At 57.1% G+C, this 19,152-nt stretch overlaps 2 protein-coding genes across 6 annotated transcripts in view; both read left to right on the top strand.

Annotated features, from left to right (window-relative positions):
* ARMH3 (armadillo like helical domain containing 3) overlaps positions 1 to 6,772 on the top strand; it is a 135,056-nt gene extending 128,284 nt beyond the window's left edge. For all 3 annotated transcript variants that reach the window (XM_075504702.1, XM_075504704.1, XM_075504703.1), the window contains exon 26: positions 4,374 to 6,772. In XM_075504702.1, coding sequence (XP_075360817.1) covers positions 4,374 to 4,466 — 93 coding nt within the window. In that variant the 3' untranslated portion in view covers positions 4,467 to 6,772. The remainder of the gene's footprint in view (positions 1 to 4,373) is intronic.
* An 8,355-nt stretch (positions 6,773 to 15,127) lies between these two features.
* Positions 15,128 to 19,152, top strand: part of KCNIP2 (potassium voltage-gated channel interacting protein 2) — a 45,993-nt gene continuing 41,968 nt past the window's right edge. For all 3 annotated transcript variants that reach the window (XM_075504074.1, XM_075504073.1, XM_075504072.1), the window contains exon 1: positions 15,128 to 15,413. In XM_075504074.1, the coding sequence (XP_075360189.1) occupies positions 15,341 to 15,413 (73 nt within the window). In that variant the 5' untranslated portion in view covers positions 15,128 to 15,340. The remainder of the gene's footprint in view (positions 15,414 to 19,152) is intronic.

Genomic DNA, 19,152 nt, shown 5'->3' with positions numbered 1-19,152 from the left:
ACCCAGTTGTGAATCTGTTTAATCCACATTTCTCTAGATGCCCTGAGAATTGGGACCCTATTAAATGTTCTTTACTCACAGCTACAGAAAATCCCCTGCATTCCATTAAGCTGTTCCCTCAACACAGTGGGAAATCAACCTGATATGTTATGATTTGTCTTCAGCAAACCCAGCTGGCGTCCCGTCCTCCACGCTGGTTTTTCCTCTAGGTGCACAGTAACTGATGGCTTTATTAAGTGTTCGAACAACTCATCAAAAAGGCCCTAGTCTGCCCTGTCCTCTCCATATCCTCTTCAAACCAGGTACTTGGCTTCCTTTTTGCGAGGCTTCTGAGTCTTTACTTTGGCTTCCATTGCTGGTCTGATGTTGGATACCCAATGCATTGTGTTTAACCACTGAGGTTTGCAGGATTTCATGGAGGGGGCAGAGTGAAGTTGCTGCAGTTTTCTTCGTGGACTCTGCCAAAGGAGCAGGGCTGGTGGTGAACTACAGGTTTCCAGGTTTCCAAACTCATGCTGGTCTTCCTGAAGAGGTTCTGTTTGCATATAATTCTTTCCAGATTCTGCCTGGTTTTCTTATCTCTATCTGTGTGATTGCATTAAAGCAAATCCTTCTTGGTGGGGAATGACACGCAGGAGCCATTTTCCTTTTCGGCTGCCTTTTCATTTCTCTGTGCTCCCATTAAGTGGGTGAGCAGAAACTTCCCCAAGCCATTCTCTTGGCTCCTTTATGCTTAGAAATCTTGTTCTCACTCCTTTGACGTGCTTTGCTAATGCACTGCTTCACTTCTCTGGCTTTGCCTCAGTGCTGCTCTTTCTTGCTAATCCCAAAGAAAAATCTGCTTTCTTCTCCCATACCCTTTTCAAAGAAGCTTTCAAAGGCCTGCGATACTGCAGCCACATTGTGGTGGAAGGTGATGTGCAGAGTGTTTTATCAACTGGGTTTTCTGTCCTGTTGTGCTGCCTTTGAGGGGCTAAAGGAAGGAAGTTAGGCAGTTTTCTAACACTTTTTATTTCTTTTCCTTTGAACCCTCAGGGATGCCATTTGAGGCCTGTGCTGCTTTAATAGAATGAATGGTTTGGATGTGAGCTTTTGGACCCTTGCATTGCAGCTGGAGGAATGTGTGGAAAGAGATTCAGCATCTTCCCAAAACATTCACTGTCTTTGCAGTTGGATGGGTTTCAGCAGAGTCTCAAAATAGTCTGATTAGGGATTGATTTCTGCAGGGGAAATTACACTAATTTGACTTTTAATTGGATGTAGTAGTCAGCATAAACCTTCCTCCCATTGTACAAATTTCTTAAGAGCTGCTTGTTGATTTGAAACGGGTTTAATTGATGGGATTTGCTGTGAAATAGGAGTGTCTGTACAGTGTTGCACATGTCCAGTTATAAAGACACAAAACTAGAACTGAATAATGTTTTCCTCACATGATTAATGCCACTGCTTCATCCATTCTTTCCTTTGCTCATTGTTCTCCACGTGATGTCAGCATTTCATGCATTTCCCATTTCTTCAAAGTCTGTGCGTTAAATGTGATCCAAGCTGCTAACAGGGAGAAAACAATTTTAAAAGCTCTTTTGGCCCTAGTGTGCCTCCAGCATGCTCCATACAGAAGCAAGAGAGGACACATGCTTTACTTTTACTTCCTTGCAGAATGAATGTCAAAGCTCTGAGCTTACTTTCTGAGGCTGATTTTGGCCCCTTGTATAAACCACCGTAGAGAGTTCTGGTAGCTTCCAGGCTGGCAGCCAGGCCTGGGCTGCCCACTGCACCATGAACTAGGGGGAGTCCTCGGGTGTAGCCTCGTGGATGGAGCAGCTCAGCCAGACTTCAGGAAGCTTCTGAAGTTTATCCTTGTTACAGGCTGACACCTCCCTGTGTCACTGTGTGGTCTTCCAACTCCAAAAGGGAGGGAGATGAGCTCTGGCTCCCTGTGCTGAGCCCTGGTGCTGGAGATAACTTGATTTAACTCTAATTTGAGCTATTCTTACCTTTTAAGCTGGTTGGCTCAGAGCTGCCTGCTTTCTCACAGCAGAAGAAATGCTGGGCAGAGATTCGTAGAAACGTCAGTCATCTTGTGTGTTGTTACCATGCCCACTCCTCTCCCCAACTTGTGTTAAAGCAGATCTAAGTCCATCTATACCACCCTTCACCAAAGTTTGTGTCTAAGCTCCTCTTGAAATCTGAAGCTGTCTTTAAGTGAAAACAGCTCTACACTGGCCCCAGGTGATCTACTCCACTGCTTCACAACCCATAGGTTTAAAAGTATTTCCTCTTTTCCAGTGTAAATCTTCTTTGTCTTAAATTAAGCTGAGTATTTCTTGCCCCATCCCTGGGGAGCCAGAGAAATATTACTCACTGTTCTCTTTCTGACCTCATTTTACATATTGCAGAGTGTTTGCTCTATTCTGCCTAAACCTTCTCTTTGCAAACTAAACAGGCTTAATTTCTTGTGCTCTACCCCATAGCTACAATTTCTGCTAAGCCCTGTGTTCTCATCATGTGCTACGCCAGTCTCCCTTTCTGGGCTTGTAGAGACTGCTACCGCATCCTTCTTGGAGACCTTGATGTGTATACAAGTTGGGCATCTTCTGCTGGTGCCTGGCCCCGGCAGCAGTTCCTGAGGCCAGGAGCTCATTTCTGCTTGTTCTTTCTATTGCTGGGACCCATAGAAATGCTTCCAGTCATAATAAGGATGCTGGCTTACGCTATGTGTAGCATCTGCCCCTTTTCTGCAGGCAGCCACATTCCCCAGGGCAGAGGACTCTCTGCATCTATTTAGCCATCTTGTTCCCCTCTTGTCAGAACTTACTGGATCACTGAGGTGGGGAGCACTCAGTAGGACTGGGACCAAATCCTGTCAGTGGGGCTCCTGTCTCCTGGCAGGCAGACAGCCCAGTGCAAACCAGTGTTCTGGAGACCACTTGCAGTGGCATTTAACATAGGCTATAACCTGTGGTCATCTTACAAGACATGATCCCAAACTATTTCAGTATAGAGTAAGTCAAAAGACACCCAGAGAAGAGAGGTGAGGGGGTGCTCCAAGGGAATGAAGACGCATGGGGTCTCTGCCAAGCATCCTGATGAAGGAGAGTTTGTGGTTCCTGCAGATGCCATAAAACTTAAATATTCTGTCTTTAAGTGTAGACATCTTTGCTAGCTTGCTCGGGTTGTTAGGGTCTGTGCAATGGGACTCACTGGGATTCACTTCACAGCTTTCCCTGTTAACTTTCCATGTTTTGATTTGCTTCCCACTCTTACACATTCTGCCTTTTTGGGAGCTTTCTGCCCTTCCCCTCTTTTTTTCTCATCAGGGCAGCAAGTGGGACCCTCAGCAGTATAAACACTGCTAACTTGCTCTTCCAGCCCCCAGTGCTGGATTCCTTGTTCTGCTTCTATATAATTCACCCCCCAGTGCTTTTAAAAAGCACAAAACACTAACCAGGTCAGCAACAACCTTATTATCACAAGCTCTGAGTCTCTGGGAACTGTAATCCCGTTGTTTGGATGAGCTTGTGTCAGTTTTGCTTTCTGTCACTGCTGCACAGTCGCTGACACAGATGATGTTTGACTTTGTTTTCTCGTTGCCGAGTGCAGCTGAGACTGAGCCCAGTCTGGGGCCTGCGTGTTTGGCCATCAAGTCTGCAGGCATGAAGGGGGAAGGGAAGCTGCTGCACAACAGGGCTGCCCAGCTCTTCTTTGCAGACTCTGCGGGTGACCAGAAGTCCGGGCATCGTTAAGGGATAAAGGTGTCTCTTCTTCAGAGACAGCTAGTAAGCCAGCTTCAAGTGTAAGGCAGCACAGAATACACGCAGCTGGCTCTGAACCCATGGTTTTCTGCCAGCTTGGGTGGTAATTTGTGTTTACAGCACAGTAGTATGGCCTCTGTCCTTTCCTTGACTCCGTATCTTTGGCTCTGCAGGTTCTGGAGCAGGACAGAGGCCATGGCACTGCATTCATCCAGGAGAATGCTGGCTGGCACTCCGGTGGGCACTGGTAGAAAATGCTTTTCCAGCTGCAACCTGGAAGTGCTCACTTTCCCCATCACTTTGCCCCAGAACAGGAAACACATCATAGCTCATGCATCCAAACAGAGCGTCCTCTCCCATCCCTATCTCATTTGGAATTTACCCTCCTTGCTGGGAAGTCGCTATAGACATTCCTGTTATTCCAGGAAGCAGCTAATCCTCAGGGATTTCTCGCCAAGCTGGAGTCTCAGTGAGAGCTGGCTGCAGCAAGTTCTCTTGGGCTATAACAGCATGCAAAACAGTTTCATGCTGAACCTGGAGGTCAGCAGTGTCAAAGCTGCCCTGCTCACGGGGAGCCAGGAAGAGTCCCTTGGCTAAAACGTCTTGTTTTGTCTCTGTCAGGTTCGGTCCATCAGCATCAATGTGAGGAAGAACCTTGCTTTCAACACGCTGAGCCAGGAACTGCTGCTGAAGGAATTCTCTACGATCTCTTGAAGCAAGGACGCAGCCACTGTGCAGGGCTGACCAGAGACGGGCCTGTCTGGGCAGGGACACTACAGATCTGCAGCCGGTCGCCCCTTGCCTTCCGCCTGCAGAAGGGACTGCATTTCTTCTAGGGGAGAGCCTTGCTGCTGTGTGTTTGATCGCAAAGGCGTGTGTTTCAACAGGACTGGGGCTGAGGAGAGGTGATCGGCATGTTGAGGAGGAGGAGGAAGCAATTTTGACAGGTGCCATGGGGGTGGGCAGCCGTTCCTGTGACGTAGCAATGGGAGATTCCCTCCGCAGCCTCAGGGAAGATGCACTGGAAACCTTTGTAGCAGAGCTGGGGAGAGCTCACAACCAAAATAATAAAACCAGTCCAGCTGTGTGAGACAGTTCTGGGTTGAGATCGCTCGCCTGCTCTATGGGGAAAGCTCTCTGATCCCAGGTGAGGGCTGTTCTTTTCTGTCAGCCTGGATCAACCTGCCCTCCCGCAATGTAGGTCAAATCCACTGCCATCCCATTGGGAATGGCTTTGGAGTATAAAACAGTTTCCCCAAGGAGCAGGCCCTGCTCACTGCTGGCTCCTGATGTCAGAAGGTGTCACTAGAACCAAGCCATCAGATTACTGGAGAAGGAGAAATTTTGCCTCCAAGGCTGTTGGCTTACAGGGTCCAGTCTGATCCAGTAAGCAAGAATATGGGTCATCAAACAGAGCACTCCAGAGTAACTGGAGACCAGCTCTGCTTGGGGGTCACTGTTGCTTCCAGTAGCCCAGCTCATCTCTGCTGTTTCTAAGGTTGAGGGACATTTTTAGATATTCCATTTTCATGGGGCAGAGGCCAGGTTGACTCCCTCCCCCCGCTCCCCTTACTGCCCATCAGAGATGCATTGCGACAATCCTCCTCTTCCTCATAGGAAGGTCTGCCTTGCACATGTTTGCAAGTGCCTGGTGACCTTCATGAACTAAAAAGTCCCTGTTTTTTCCCTTGTGTGTAGTACGCAATTAAAATGCAGCTGGAGAAGTAGTTACTTCACTTTCTCGCTTGCCCTCCTGTCTTCACCAAGCGACTTGCAGCAACAGTCTGCTGAGAACTTCCTAAGGAAGAGCTCTGGGATGACGCTCTGGGGCACAGGCAGACCTTTCTGCTCCAGAGCCAGTGTTTCAGAGGTGCCCAGGTCCAGCGGAGCCTGTTCCAAGTGCTGTGTCAGGCTGCCAACTCAGGAATACGCAGCATAAACACGCCTTCCCTGCTCATGCATTTTCAGCTCCTAGCAGTGATGTTAGGATCTGGCCTGACTTGGTGGACTGAAGTAGAGAAGTTATTTACATCCCAGATCCACTTTTTTTTTTTCTCTAGAAAACATTTTTTTTTAAAAAAGTGCCTAGTCCCGCTCTTAGCCTCGTAGGTTAGTGTGAGTGATGTGAATGTCATGCTCATTCTCAGCCATTTTTATGCAAGGCTTATTCATGCCAGCGTGTGTTAATTGTGTTAATGTTTCATCTTTACCTGCCATGAGCATGGGAAACTAAAAGCTGTGTCCTTGGCCACCCACTGGTCACAGCACCTGATGAAGACCGTATATTTTTCTTGGGAGCTCCCAACAGAAGATACTTTGCCTCAGCACAGAATTGTCTGGCTTTTATCAGCTAAGGCAGACACTTTTTTGCTTTCCTGCCATGCAAGTGTGTGGAAACATGTACATGTCAGAGGGACGGTGCTTGGGAGTGCAAGCAGGCTCCATAAAATCACTCTGCTTGAGAACAGGCCAGGGCATGTAGAAGGAGGCCGTTTCTCCAGTGAAAAATGAGTAAAAATGGTTTGCAGCACATGGCACTAGCCTGTATGTGTGGGGAGCTCTTGCTAGGCCATCTCGCCTCTGACGCGGGGAGTGTCTTCCCGAAGGGGATGGTGTTGCTTCCTTGAGGTGCAGCCCCAGCATCACTGCTGTCGAAGCATTGAGTCACCCGGCTGTCCACATGCCTCCTTTTCTCTGATCCCGCTTAGGCTGAGACTAGATAGATAGGTGAGAGAGTTGAGGATGAGTCTGCCTCTGCCTCGGCAACCTCTGGGATTTTCAGCTTTTCACCTTGGGCTCAGCTATCGGAGGTCTCATCTCCCCCATGGTGCTCCCTTGCTGGGATGAACTGAGAAGCCCAGGCTGTGACTGGGAGCAGCTCCTGAGGTCAGCATTCATCCAAGGCTGAGCTGGGGAAGACTGTGACACATGTCCTCTTGTCACGCTGTCGCCGAACCAAGCACTGTAAATGGATGTACATACAAACCTAGAGCTCAATAAATAGCAGAGCCCTGCCTCTCCAGAGTGTGCAGTGTTTGTCCTTTGCAGAGGGCAGAGTGGGGTAGTCATGGGGGTGGCCCTGCCACTGTTCGGCGGCAGGCTGCCTGCAGCAGGGGAGTCGCTTGCCCTTGGGCTTTTCTTGCCTGTGCAGAGGGAGGTTGTGGTGCTGCTCGGTGGTGCCTCCTCCTTGGTCCAGGCTGCAGGTACCAGCCAGTAGCGAGCAGCCCTCCACCTCTTACGTGCCCCTGCAGCTGCCAGTAAGGAAAACACGAGCAAGGCTGAGAGCCTGTGGATGCGAGCAAGGGACAGAGAGATCTACCTGTGCACCGTATGATGCTCTCTCTGCTGCTGGCGTCAGCAAACTCCTGGTCACAGATTCTGCTGCAGATTTGCCTGTTTTGTTAAACACCATACTACTGCTTGTGTTTTGAGGCCAGCTTGAACTGAGCAGAAAGTCATTTCACTGTAACATTCAGCCTCAGGATGTGGCTGATAGCCCCAAACTTCCCCATATCTGATCTGAGCCGTTGAGTGTATTTTATTATATCCAATTCATAACCCAGTCTATTATTGGAAGAGCTGGTTTTGAGGCATGGGGAGAAATCAGATTGCTGCCTTTAAATTAGGCAGCCGCTGCAGGGAGACAAATATTTTACAAAATAATGACCAAATTCTGGAGGAGAAAAACTGAGTTTGAGCTAAACTTTGGAGGGAGTTATTAAAAATCGATTTGTAAGTGCCATTATGATTTTTGGTATCGTCTCTTCTTACCTAGCTCTTGCAGGTCCCATTTTTCATGCAGACTCGAGAGAAGGACAGCTCCTCAGGAGCTGAGTCTCCCCTGCCCGGGCTGCAGGTTCTCAGAGGAAGCACCGTGCCTTGGGCCCAGGGTACCGATGGGAGGCTGGTGGGGCCTGTCAGCTCCATGTGATGATTTGGCTGCTTTTTGGGGATGTCAGGAGCAGGTAGTACCAGACCCCCGAGTCTCATGTACAGCGGCCAGAGAGCAGGGTGCACCTTCGCCCACCTGCTCTGTTTGGTTTGTCAGCCTGTTCGTCCTCTTCCTTGTCCTGGCCGTTACCTGCTGTGATCCTACCCACATGGCATGGGGGCCGTATCTCTGTAGGATTGAGCTGCCCTCCACGTCAGCCTGTCTGGGTGCCCATTGGGGCGTTTTTTCTCTCCATGCCTGAAGAATTGCACACTCTTCCCCTGCTCTGGGGTCCTGCCAGGCTGTTGGTGGGTGTCAGGAGGAGAAGCCTGCTGTCATGGGGAGAGCTATCTCCTAGACAGCTCTTGCACAGGGGATCGGCCCCAGTGTGCACCATCTGCCTCCCCACGCTTCCCTCCTGGGATGGAGCCGAGGGCAGGTGGAGCCCATGTCCTTCCCAGCTCCCGGCCCGGCACACGGTGGGCAGAGGGAGATGCCGTTACCGAGTCACAGCTGGTGTGCGGCCAGCAGTCTGCGGTAGGATTTACAGCTGGCTCTTGGCACTCGCAAGCAGCTCTCCATCTCGGTGTCAGCACCGATGCCTTGTGGATATTTATTCTCATCTCTGTTTTCTAGGCTCTGTTTTCTTGTTTGGCACTTGTTGGGATGAGCAGGGGCCGCATCCTGGCTGTGCTAGGGATGTGCCAGGGTGGTACTAGACAAAGGTTTGTCCCTGTGGAGGTGATGGGGGTTTTTTTGGCAGATGAGCCGTTGTAGTAACCTGAAAGGAAAGGGGGAAAGCCCAGCTTTGGGAGCTGCAGACATCCAAAGGGGCCAGGATAAGATGGGCTTTTCCCCTAGTGGAAACTAATTAATGCCTTTGCTGATGCTTTCAGGGGGAGGCCAGACACAAAAGTAAATCATGAATGAAAGTCTGGGCCAGGAGCCTGGAGAAGGGCTGTTGCAAGGCCTGTGGGACCTGGCCTTGCCTGCGTCTGCTGGGGTCCTTCGTGCTGGTCAGAGCCCTGGTTCTCCCCACTGCAGCATGGTGTGGGTGAGCTCAGGGGGACACTGATCAAGCAGAGGGGTGACCCCAAATAAATGGGACAGGCAGCACCCTTGGGGGACCATCGCTAGATGCTTGCCTTGCTCCTGTTGTCTTTTTAAAGCATCTTTAGGCCACCCTTGGCAGGAGCTCAGGGGTGCAGACCTCAGATATGATCCAGAGTGGCTGTCACCTCTCAGGGCTGACTGACTGCAAAGGGAGATGCTCAGGACAGGGCTCCCCCGAGCCTCTGCCCTACAGCTGCCCACACATTATTCAGGACCAGCAGCTTGTGTACAGATGAGCCCCTGCCTCTCCTTGCCAGAACGGGGCTCCCCTGCAGCCCCCATCATCTCGGCGTGTCCCAGAGGGCTGGGACGAGCGTAGGGTCCTGGCCCCTGCGGGAGCAGCTGCTGTGGCTCCACGCTGCGCTCCCCTCTCCCAGCTCGGCGGCTGCTGGAGCACGGGCCGGGCCATGCTCCGCGGCCTCTGCTCTCCTGTGCTGTCCCTCCAGGGCTAATTGAATCATGTGGCTGGAAATTGAATCCAATTGAATAGATTAAATGAGCCAGGCTTGCCGCTTGCTGCAGCGCAGCTCAGAGCCTTGCCAGGCTGCTGCCAGAGGCTGGGAGCTCCCGGGAGTTCCGTGGGGGCACAAAGGGGCTGGGGAGGCTGCAGGGAGATGGATGCCCACTGGGCTGGGCTGGTTCTCCAGCTCTGCTTGGACAGATGAATCCTCAACAATTTCTCGGTGACGTGCAGCCTGGCCAGGGCCCACAGGTCACTCTGCTACAGGCATGCACAGGTTGGGTTTTGCTCGTTTCCTCTCTGAACCAATTAGTGACTAATTAGCTGGATCCCCTCTGCTCTAGGGTTCAACCAGGGCTCTCCCAGTGGCATTCCGGGGGTGAGGATGCTGTGAGGACCCGTGGCTGTGGTAGCCGTGGCTGTGCCCTGCTCAGCAGCTCCAAGCCGGTTGCTCTCCCAGCCTACGGCAAGTGATGCTCCAGCAGCACCGCTCTGCGTTACCCCAGCCCCCGCGCCCTGCTTTCGGCCCCTCTGCTGTGGCCGTTGCCAGGCCAGTGGGATGGGATGGGCAACAGAGAGCAGTGTGCTGAGACCACAGTCGCAGCATGGACGTCCCCTCCTGCAGAGGTGAGCTCGGGCACGGGGCCCTGCCCTGGCAGAGCAGGAGAACACGTGTCCGCAGCATGGTCTCGCTCATGACAGAAACGCACGCCCGTTTTCATAATAGACCTGAGCTGCTGAAAGGGCCCCTGGTGTGGCATTCAGCGTGGTGTAAGTGAAGGTTGGAAATAGTATGTGGTTCCTCTTTAAATAAAAGCTGAGCCCACAGGCACTGAGCATACAAACACTTACGAGATGGGAGGGTGTACCTCCTGAGTCCGGGAATGCTCCAGTCCAGCCTCTGCTCTCTTAAACAAGTGCTTTTCTTCACACAGATTTTGCATCTGTTATGCAGAAGTGGCAGAGAAACGTTCAGGGTGGGCACGGAGCCCCCCGCAGCCTGCCTGGCAGTGAGGCCGCACCGGGAGTTCCCTCCTTGCTGGAGGCGTGGGCAGAGGCAGGTGATGGGCTTTCGAGGATGCAAAGTGTGATGCGAAGTCCTTTCTCCCTCCTGCGCACCCAGATTTCTCCCACCTGCTGGTTTGCATTTGACAAAGGAGGTTTCCTTTCTCCTGCAGCATTCCTGCTTGCAAGGCTTGCCCAGCAGCTTGCAGGCATCTGTTCCTCCTCTAGCTTTGCAAGATTTTCAGCAGCTGAAATTCTCCCCCAGAGCTGAATCGCCCAACGGCTCCCACCTACCCGTGTGTCTCTGCGGGGTGGGTTTGCAGAGGCGGGAGTTGTCCTCCCCAGCTGCCCCAGCTGCCTGTGTCCTGGGTGATGCCCTGCTGGGGCGTCACCTCCCCAGGACCTGCCCATCTGCTGTAGCTGCTCCCCGAGTCCTCAGGACCCCAGGTCTGCAGAGACCAAGGGGCTCATTGGGTCTCCTGCTGTCCAGCTCTATTTCCTCTGTGGATGTAGTAAATATTGTGGTTTATTCCTGAGTGAGGCCATTTGCCCTGCCTGGAGCCCCCCCAGCCGCTTGCATGGCCACGAGCATCCCTCCTCGGGGCTGCGTGGGCCCTGGGAGGGGAATAGCCCCTGGTGCCAAGCTGCTCATCTCCATCTAAGGCTGCTGTTTGCTGGCATTTTTGCAAGGGGTGAAGCTGCCTTAAGGAGCTCCCATTTCTGCTCTCCGTTCCTGGAACTGGCCCCTGGGTGCTGCATCCCACGTCCCAGCCCAGGAGCCCTCTCTGCTGGGAGAGTAGACCTGTCCCTCACCGCCGAGTGTGAATCTGAGCCCAGAGGCACAAGGCGACCGCAGCCAAAATAAGATTAATGGCATCTGCTGAGAGCGCATCCCGAGGACTGCTATTGATGGCCATGGCTTTAAAATAACTGTTAACAGTGGATAAAGCACCATGATTTAGAGCACTCAGCAATTACATCTCTGTTTGAAATTTCCTAAAGATAGGATCAGACTCCCGAGTCCTGCTCTCTGCTTTTCCGATAGAATTAATAAGAATGGAGATATGTAATTAGACAACACGCAGGCTGGTAGGGCAGATCGATGCCTTGTGGTTATCTAATGAAGTGTTAAATTGCATCTTTCCCTCTCCCCGTCCCCCTATAACAGCCGCAGCGGGCTGTTTGCAGAGGGCTTGCAGGGCTCGTGCCTGGGGGAGAGCACCCCCCACCCCTCTCCCCCAGCCCAGCTTCATGGCGGTGAGGTGCGGACCCCAGCGCTCCTGCCTCCTTTCCGGGCTCCTCTTGCTTCTGTGGATGGGAGCGGTTTGGGGTCATCTTGGGCTTTGTGTCAAGCCTGGGGTTTTCAGCAGGGCTCCGTGGGGACACGTACATCAGCAGCAGCCGAGAGCAGCCTGCTGCCCCCAGAGCCGGGGGGGTCCCAGCGGGGAGCTGGAAGCGTGGATGAGCCGAAGGCATCAGCCCCATATTGCAGGGTGGGTGTCCTGGAGAGGAACAGGGATGGTTGTGGGTGGGCTCGGCTCAGTCCAGCGTGGGTCTGGACGTGGCTGGTGGCAGCCTGGCACAGCTCTGCCTGCAGTGGGGCTCTGCATCCAGCACTCCGGGCAACGCTGGAGCTGTCCCCGAACTTGTCCCCTTCCCCAGTTACTCCTGACAAGGCTCTGTTGGCCGCGCGCTGACCGGGGGACAAAGGCGGCCCCTGGCCAGCGTGGCCCTGTGCACAGCCCCCGGCCCCTCTCGCCCCGGCTCAGAGCCATTCCCGGCTGCAGCTCTGCTGCCCAGGGAGCAGCGTTAATCCCGTGCAGATGTCCTTTATCGAAGTGCTGCCACCACTGACAGGGTGACGGATGGGCCACTTAGGGAACGTGCCTCACGCCTGGGCTGATGCGAACGGGTGATTTCCATCACAGCGAGGGTGGATGTGTGGTGCCGGGGACACCCTGCTTCTGAGAGACACACAGCCAGGGGTGCAGCACCCCTCGTGCTCCCAGCTCACCTCCCTCCTTGTGTCTCCCGCCTGCATCCCTGTTGTCCATCCCCATCCCACCCCGCTGCTGGCTGTGCCAAGCCCTGGGGCTGGTTTACGTGGCCCTGTTTCCCCTGTGGCTCTAGGCTGCTCTCCCAGAGATGAGCTGGGGGACCTGGGTGCTTCCACAGGACCCCTGCCCACCCCAGCGGGCTGGATCCAGCCACTTGCCTGTCCTCCGCACTTCCCTGGCCCTGGGCATCGGGGTATGGTCTTCACGGTGAGCTGTGCCCCATTTGCTGTGGAGCCTGTGCCGCTTCTTGGCCAGCTGGGGCACGGCCCTCCCTCCCACTTACCCCTTGTAACTGGGATCTGGGCTCACAATAGCCACTGGAGCTCTTCCCATCCTCTGGAAACAGTTAATCCAGCGCTGTCTGCAGCAGCACGGACCACCAGCCCTGCCTGCAGACAGCTCCTGCCCGCCCCGGACCTGCTGATTGCTTTCACGGTGGACGTGGCTGTGGCCAGCGGCAGCGGGGCTGCACGAGGCACAAGAGTGTTGATTAAAGCCTCGGCCGCCGCTTAGGTGATTCTCCCCTGCCAGGCCCAGCCTTTCTGCATCTGCCGCAGGTCCCGGTGAGACATGCCGCAAAGGATGCTCTCTGCACTCCGGTGTGACTTTGCTGCCGTGCCCGTTCCTGGCTAGATGTGTTTACCGAGGTGTCTCTGCACCCGGTGCACTCGCAGCAGGGCCCCTGCCTGGGTCTGGGCAGGCGGGCAGGGACCGGACCCGTTCCTGCAGCAGAAAGGCGGCAGCAGCCGGCAGTGGGCTGCTCCCATCCCGGCGTCCTGCAGACCCCCGGCTCCCAGTGCCCGGAGGAACGTTTAGGGGAGGGCGTTGCATTTTTTCCAAGCAGAGAAAGGCTCAAAGGCTGTGAATCCTGGCAGGATGCCCAGCCCTCGTGTCTGCTAAGGAAAGGAGCCGTGACCAGCGAGCAAGTGAGCTGTGTCCCCCATTTTCTACACTGCGGGGAGGGTGGGCTGTCAGCCTGGCCCGGGGGCTGCCCCATCCTACCCCATGGTACCCACAAACCCGCCCAACTTTCCCCCCTCTCCCCAGCCTGGCAAAGCATCTCTCGCTTGCCTGCAGGAACAGGAGCACTTAGCTGGGATAAAAATAGTCATGTTTGCCTCCCGATGGACCAGGGATGGCAGAAGGTGAAAACTTCCCCCATGCAGCTCTGCTGGACCCGCCACATCCGCAGCGGGATGAACCCACAGGATGCTCCAGCATGGGGCGGGTGAGCCCAGGTACCACTCACACAGCCATCCCGACCGAGGCTACCTCCCTGGGACACCGCTGGTCCCCAGGGGCTGCCGAGTAGTGCGATGGAGAGGATGGAGGAAGGAGGACGGCGAGGGCAAGGAGCAGCAGGATGGACAAGCCCAGCAGCACGAGGGGTCCCCAGGCGGGCCAGGCTCCAGCTCCGCTCGTCAGGCTAAGTGGAGGGGGCATCACCAGGGCTGTCCCAGGAGTTTCTCTCCGGCTGGTCAGTGCATGCAGGCTCTGTGGCAGTGGCCGGGCCACAGGAAGGGTTGGGGGAATGTGTTTAGTTCTCCGAGCATTTCTCCACTGCGTTTTCCTTGCTAAATGGCTCTTATTTTTAGATCCAGGCAGTTGCTAAGCATCGCTGCCTCGCTAAGGCGGCTTCTTTCATGGCTTGACACCAAAGCACGCTAACAACACGCTGCCGCGTGAGCGCAGCCCTCCCTCCTCACCGCTCTGGATTCCCTTTCTGCCCTGCAGCTCCCGTGGGCCGAGAGGGCCGGGCTGGGCGCAGAGACCGGGACGGGATGCTTGCCTCCTCCCATAGCCCCTGCTCCCCTCTGTCTCTCTGCATAGATCAGAGGACAAAGACAGGAGAGGTGGGAAACGCTGGGAGCTGGGCAGCCCGCGAGGTGTGCTCAGGACCCCTGTCACGGTGCAAACAGGCAGTGCACCGGCAGCAGCATGACAAAAGCCCCTGGCTTTGCCCATGGTGGGGGACTCTCCAGCACAGTCCGCATCCCCCGGGATGGCATCATGCACAGATGGCAGCAAATAACCAGGGGCAGCAGCGGGACCTCCAGCCCCCAGCGCCAGATGTAACGGTGGGGCTGTGAGCTCCTCTCTTGGCAGCACCGTGCCCCTCGAAGCCCCCTCAAGGTGCGCTGCTGCTTCACCCTTTCCCTGGGGCTGCAGGAGATGGGGGGAAAATCCTGCTAAAGGCTCCAGCCCTGCATGGGAAACCCGTGCTTGGGGTGGGGGGCGGCAGGGGGGACCTGCTCCCGTGCTGGGCTGCAAGCAGGTGGACCTGGGCCACCCTCACCACACCTCTGCTGCGCCTCTTGGCCACTGCACGTCCCCTCCACCTCTGACCGATTTCCCATCCAGCTTCTTCCCAAGGGGGGGATGCAGCAGCCGCCCTGGACTGGGCAGGGCTGGGGTCCCCCTTCCTCTGTAGCTCCTGGGGGTCCCGAGGCGCAGCCCGGCATGGGCACCGACACGCAGGGCCTGGGGGGCCCTCGGTCCCCCGCAGCGGGCTGTGGGGGTCTGCGATCCTCCTGCTGCCCCACGCCTTCTCCATCCCCGTCCCCTTCTCCGTCCCTGCGCGGTCCCTGGCCCCCGGGGCTCACCCAAACCGCCGGAGACCCCCACCTCGGTACAGCCCGGGGCAGCTCCCCCCCCCTCTTCCCCGCAGCCCCCCCCCCCCCGCCGCCCCCGGCCGTGCCTCAGTTTCCCCGCGGCGGCGCGGCGCAGGGCGGCGGGGCCGGGCCGGCGGCTCCCGGGAGGAGGCGGGGAAGGACGGGAGGGAGGGGGCGGCCGTGCCCAGCCCCGGCGGCGGCGGCGGGGAACGGGGCGGCTGCGCGCTCCTGCCTGCCGTGCCGAGCCGTACCGAGCCGAGCTCCCCGGTACCGCCGGCCCCTTCCTGCTGCCGCGGTGAGTGCCGCGGGCGGCGGGGCGGGGGGAGGCGGCGGGCGCGGGCCCCCCCTGCCCGGCGGCGGAGCCCGTGCGCCCCGTCGCGGTTCCCCCCGCCGCTCGGCGGGGCGGGAAGATGCGGAGCAAGGGCAGGAAGGAGAGCCTGTCCGACTCCCGCGACCTGGACGGCTCCTACGACCAGCTCACGGGTGAGTGCCGCCCGCCGGGGAAGGTGCAGCAGCCGCTCGGGACCACGGCGCGGGGGCGGCCCCAGGCACCCCGACCCGGCCCCGGGCACCCCGGGCACGCCGGCCCGCCCGCTTCCAGACCCGGCTGAGCCCCGGCCCCCTGCCCGCCCCGCTTCGCCGCACGCCTTGCCCGGGGAGGGGGGGGGGGGAGGGCCGCGACCCCGGCGCTGGAGCAGGGGGACGGTCCCGGGCCCGGAGGGGGGATGCTCCGGGCCGGGGTAGGGTTGGTCCCAGCCGGGCGGAGGTTGCCCCGAGGCAGGTTTGCAGGGAAAAGGCCCCCGCCGAGGGTGGGATGCTTGAATCGCTTTTGGCCGCCCCCAAGCTCGCCCTCCCTCACCGCTGCTCCAAGCCCCTCGGGACACCAGGGTCTGGCGTTGGGGTTTCTCCGCCATGCCTTGGACCCCCCGCTGCACCCTAGGGTGGCACGGCAGCACCCCAGCAGCAGGTTCCCCCGGGAACGGAGAGGCTCACCCTGCTCAGCAAACCCCAGCAGCACCACAGAGCCTGGTGTCTTCTCTACCCATCACCCGGTGTCCCCTAGAGCATCTCCAGAGATGCTCTGCCCCTGGGATGGGGTGGCCGTGGGACAGGGAGGCCAAATATCACCCATCTGCGACCCTGTGGCATCCCTCTCCATCCTTTGCCCCAGCAGGGAATTGCCTGGCATCCCACATCCAGCCACAACATCTGTCCATCCATCGCACCTCATGCCCCACTGTCTTGGTAGCGAAGCGGCTGGGCTGGAGCTGGCGATACCCCTCCTTCCCCACGTGCTCTCCACAGATCAGGCCAAATCCCGTCCCCTTTCAGGGCCTCCGTCGCAGCAGCTGTGAAATGGGGCAGCAGTTCCTGCCTGCCTCCCGGGACCCACGACGGAGCCAAACCCGTCCGTAGCCAGTGGGGTTGGGTGCCCTCATGCCGCAGGCACTGGGGTCTGTGCACAGGCGGCTCCCCCGAGTCCTGGTGATGCTTTTCCTGCCACGGTCTGGAGTGGCTTTCAGGCTTTGCTCTGGAGTGTCGAGGAGGTGGTGGTAGCAGGGCAGGACCCCTTCTCTGCTTTCCTGAGCAGCCCCACGTGTGGGAAACGCTGCTTGCTGCCTGCCCAAACGTGCTGCAGGGAAGATATTTTTGAGCTGTGTGGGAACTTGGAACCCACACACAACTTTTGGTTTCTCCGGTAACTTTAAAATGTCCATATGGATTTAAATCAAACCAAAGTTAAAAATAAATTCCAGTCTCTCTGAGGCTGAGACCTTTTATGCCTGGGCTTACCTCTGAGCCAGCCATGCAGCAGGAACCTGGGCAGAGGGGAGCCGTGCCGCTGTGCCAGCCCCTGCCCGCGGGGATGGGGCTGCTGGGAAGCCTCTGGGGAATAAGGCTGGAAATAGCTGCCCCATTTCCCAGCGTGGGGAACAGAGGCCCCGGGAGGGCATGTCACTCATTTGCCATCGCTGTCAGGTCAGTGACCTGCCAGGGCAGAGCCGGTGGTAACACCAGGGAGGAGCGGGAGCTGGTCCCGACAGCACTGATTTCCCCTGCGTTGGCTGAACGCACTGAAGCCATCCCTCCCTGAGGAGGGAAAGTTGTTTTTCTCCCAGAAAGAGTGTCAAGTGATGCAGGCAGGAGGAGAGGGGATGGAGCCTTAGCTCTAGGGAGGGTTTAATAGCTCAAGCCCCTGCCTGCTAACCTGGCCTGGGCTCTCCTGGTACCCTGGGGATGCGTGGGGATGCGGTGAGGAGCCACGACCCCCGTGGGGCTGTAGCGAAGCCCCAGGGTGGAGCTGGCAGTGCCAGCATGGGCTTAGTCTCTCCCTGCAGATGGGAGGGTCCCTGCTGGCACCTGCTGTTCAGTAGCTCAGCCCTGCTTGGGGACAAGTGTGAGCAGTTCGGGGTGTTTCTGCAGCCTTAGGGACCCCCATCCATCAGGGTCTATCAGGGTATGGGGGACATCTGCCATGCAAGAGCTGTTAACCGAGAGCTGAGTTGATGTCAGGCGATGCGGCAGCCCCACGGCAGCTCCAGCGATTGCTGGTGTGCACGGGGACAGTGGTCGGTCCTGCTGCCTCCCCATCGCTCCCCAAAAACAGGGGTGGGGGCAATGAGACCCCTATCTATGCATGCCCAGAGAAGGGTTAGCAATACCCCTTTCCAAAAGAAGGAGAGGGGCTAAGGGGAAGCAGGACCCCCAGCCATGTGCAGGGTAGAAACCCCCCACGCCTTCCCCAGCAGCACACTGATTTTTAAATTTAAAAGAGTTCTTGAAAATGGGGGTGCAGTGACAGTGTGTGTCCCCCAGCATCTCCAGCAGTGCCCGGCCACCCCAGTCCCCAGCCAGAGGAGCCGTGGGCTGTGTGGGCATGGGGCATGTGGATGTGTGTGTGAGAGGCGAGAGCAGGCGAGTGAATGAAAGCTGCCTGCGTGTGAGCGGCGGGGAGAGCAGGCACCGGCTCCGTGTGCCAGGGAATGCGGGCTGGCTGCACTGGGGCGAGCTGGGACAGACCCTGCCTGCGCCTGGCCCCAGTGCAGCAGCGCGGGGCGAGGGCAGGCACCGGCCGTGCCTGGCTGCTGGGCCTGGGGCCGGGCACCCGCCTGGGTGCTAAGGAGAGAAACGTTTAGGTTACGCCACTAGGAAATTAAACCGGTCCATTTCTGGGATATTTAGATTATGCTAGCGAGAAATAAAAGCCATCCATAAATTACATTATTCCTCCAGCCCTCTAATGACATGAGCGATTAGTGTGCAAGCAGAGCCTGGAGCCAGTGTCTCGGGAGTGCTCTGGACATGGCCCTCCGTGCGGGAGAAATGGGAGCCCGGTGCCGCTTTGCCCTGAGGAGAGCAGGTACCACGTCCCCGGCCCCGAATCCCAGCAGCGCGAGAGGCGAGGGGAGCTCGGAGGCGGCTTTCCCTCCTGCCCGCTGCTCCGCAGGGGTGTGCAGGCAGCGGGGCTGCCCCAGCCCCAGTTGGGGAGCGGGGGGGGGGTGGCCCAGGCCCCCATCTCACGCCGCAGGACAAGCCCGTCCCAGCCATGCTGTGTCCTGAGAGTGGGAGAGCATGTGCCGGCACAGGGTCAATACCTGCACTGTTTGGGGTGGGTCAAACCCCCTAGCTGTGTTTTGGAAGGATGAGGGATTCACCTCCGGGGCTGTTGGTCCCCCAAAAGGGGTTAGGAGGCTCACTTTTCACCCCCGCTTTTTCACCCCTGCTTTCTCCCTCCCATTGTCGTGTTGTGGGGTCTCGAGCAACTGCTTTGCTCCACCCCAAAGGCAGCTGCAGCATTTGCAGTGGGTGAGCAATTGCTATAGAGACCATCTGCAGAGCTTTGGGATCCTCCTGCTTCCCAAGGCACGGCTGATGGATGGGGACTCCCTAACTCGTAGCACTTTGAGCAGCCCACCCAGTGAGATGAAAACTGTAGGTACCAGTGTAGTGGCAGCGCAGCATCTGGCTGAGCTCTCCTCCCTACCTGGAGGGAGGGTGTTTCAGAGGCATCTCTCCCGGTGGCAGTACGAAAGGAGAGATGGGGCCGAGCTGTCCCCCACAAACACGCCGAGGGGAGGGCGGGTTGCTGGGGTTGGTGGGAGGACAGCGGGAGCCGGGCTCCAGTCCCTACCGCGGGGTAAGGCCCAAGAGCCGTGCCCCAGCCATGCATCTGCCGCGGGCGGGTACCAGGTGATGGGCAGATCTAGGGCTGCGCCAAGGG

This window comes from Mycteria americana, chromosome 6 (genome assembly GCF_035582795.1).
Source record: "Mycteria americana isolate JAX WOST 10 ecotype Jacksonville Zoo and Gardens chromosome 6, USCA_MyAme_1.0, whole genome shotgun sequence".
NCBI lineage: Eukaryota > Metazoa > Chordata > Aves > Ciconiiformes > Ciconiidae > Mycteria > Mycteria americana.
Note: the sequence above shows the minus strand (reverse complement) of the source record. Positions and strands in the feature narration are given on the sequence as shown.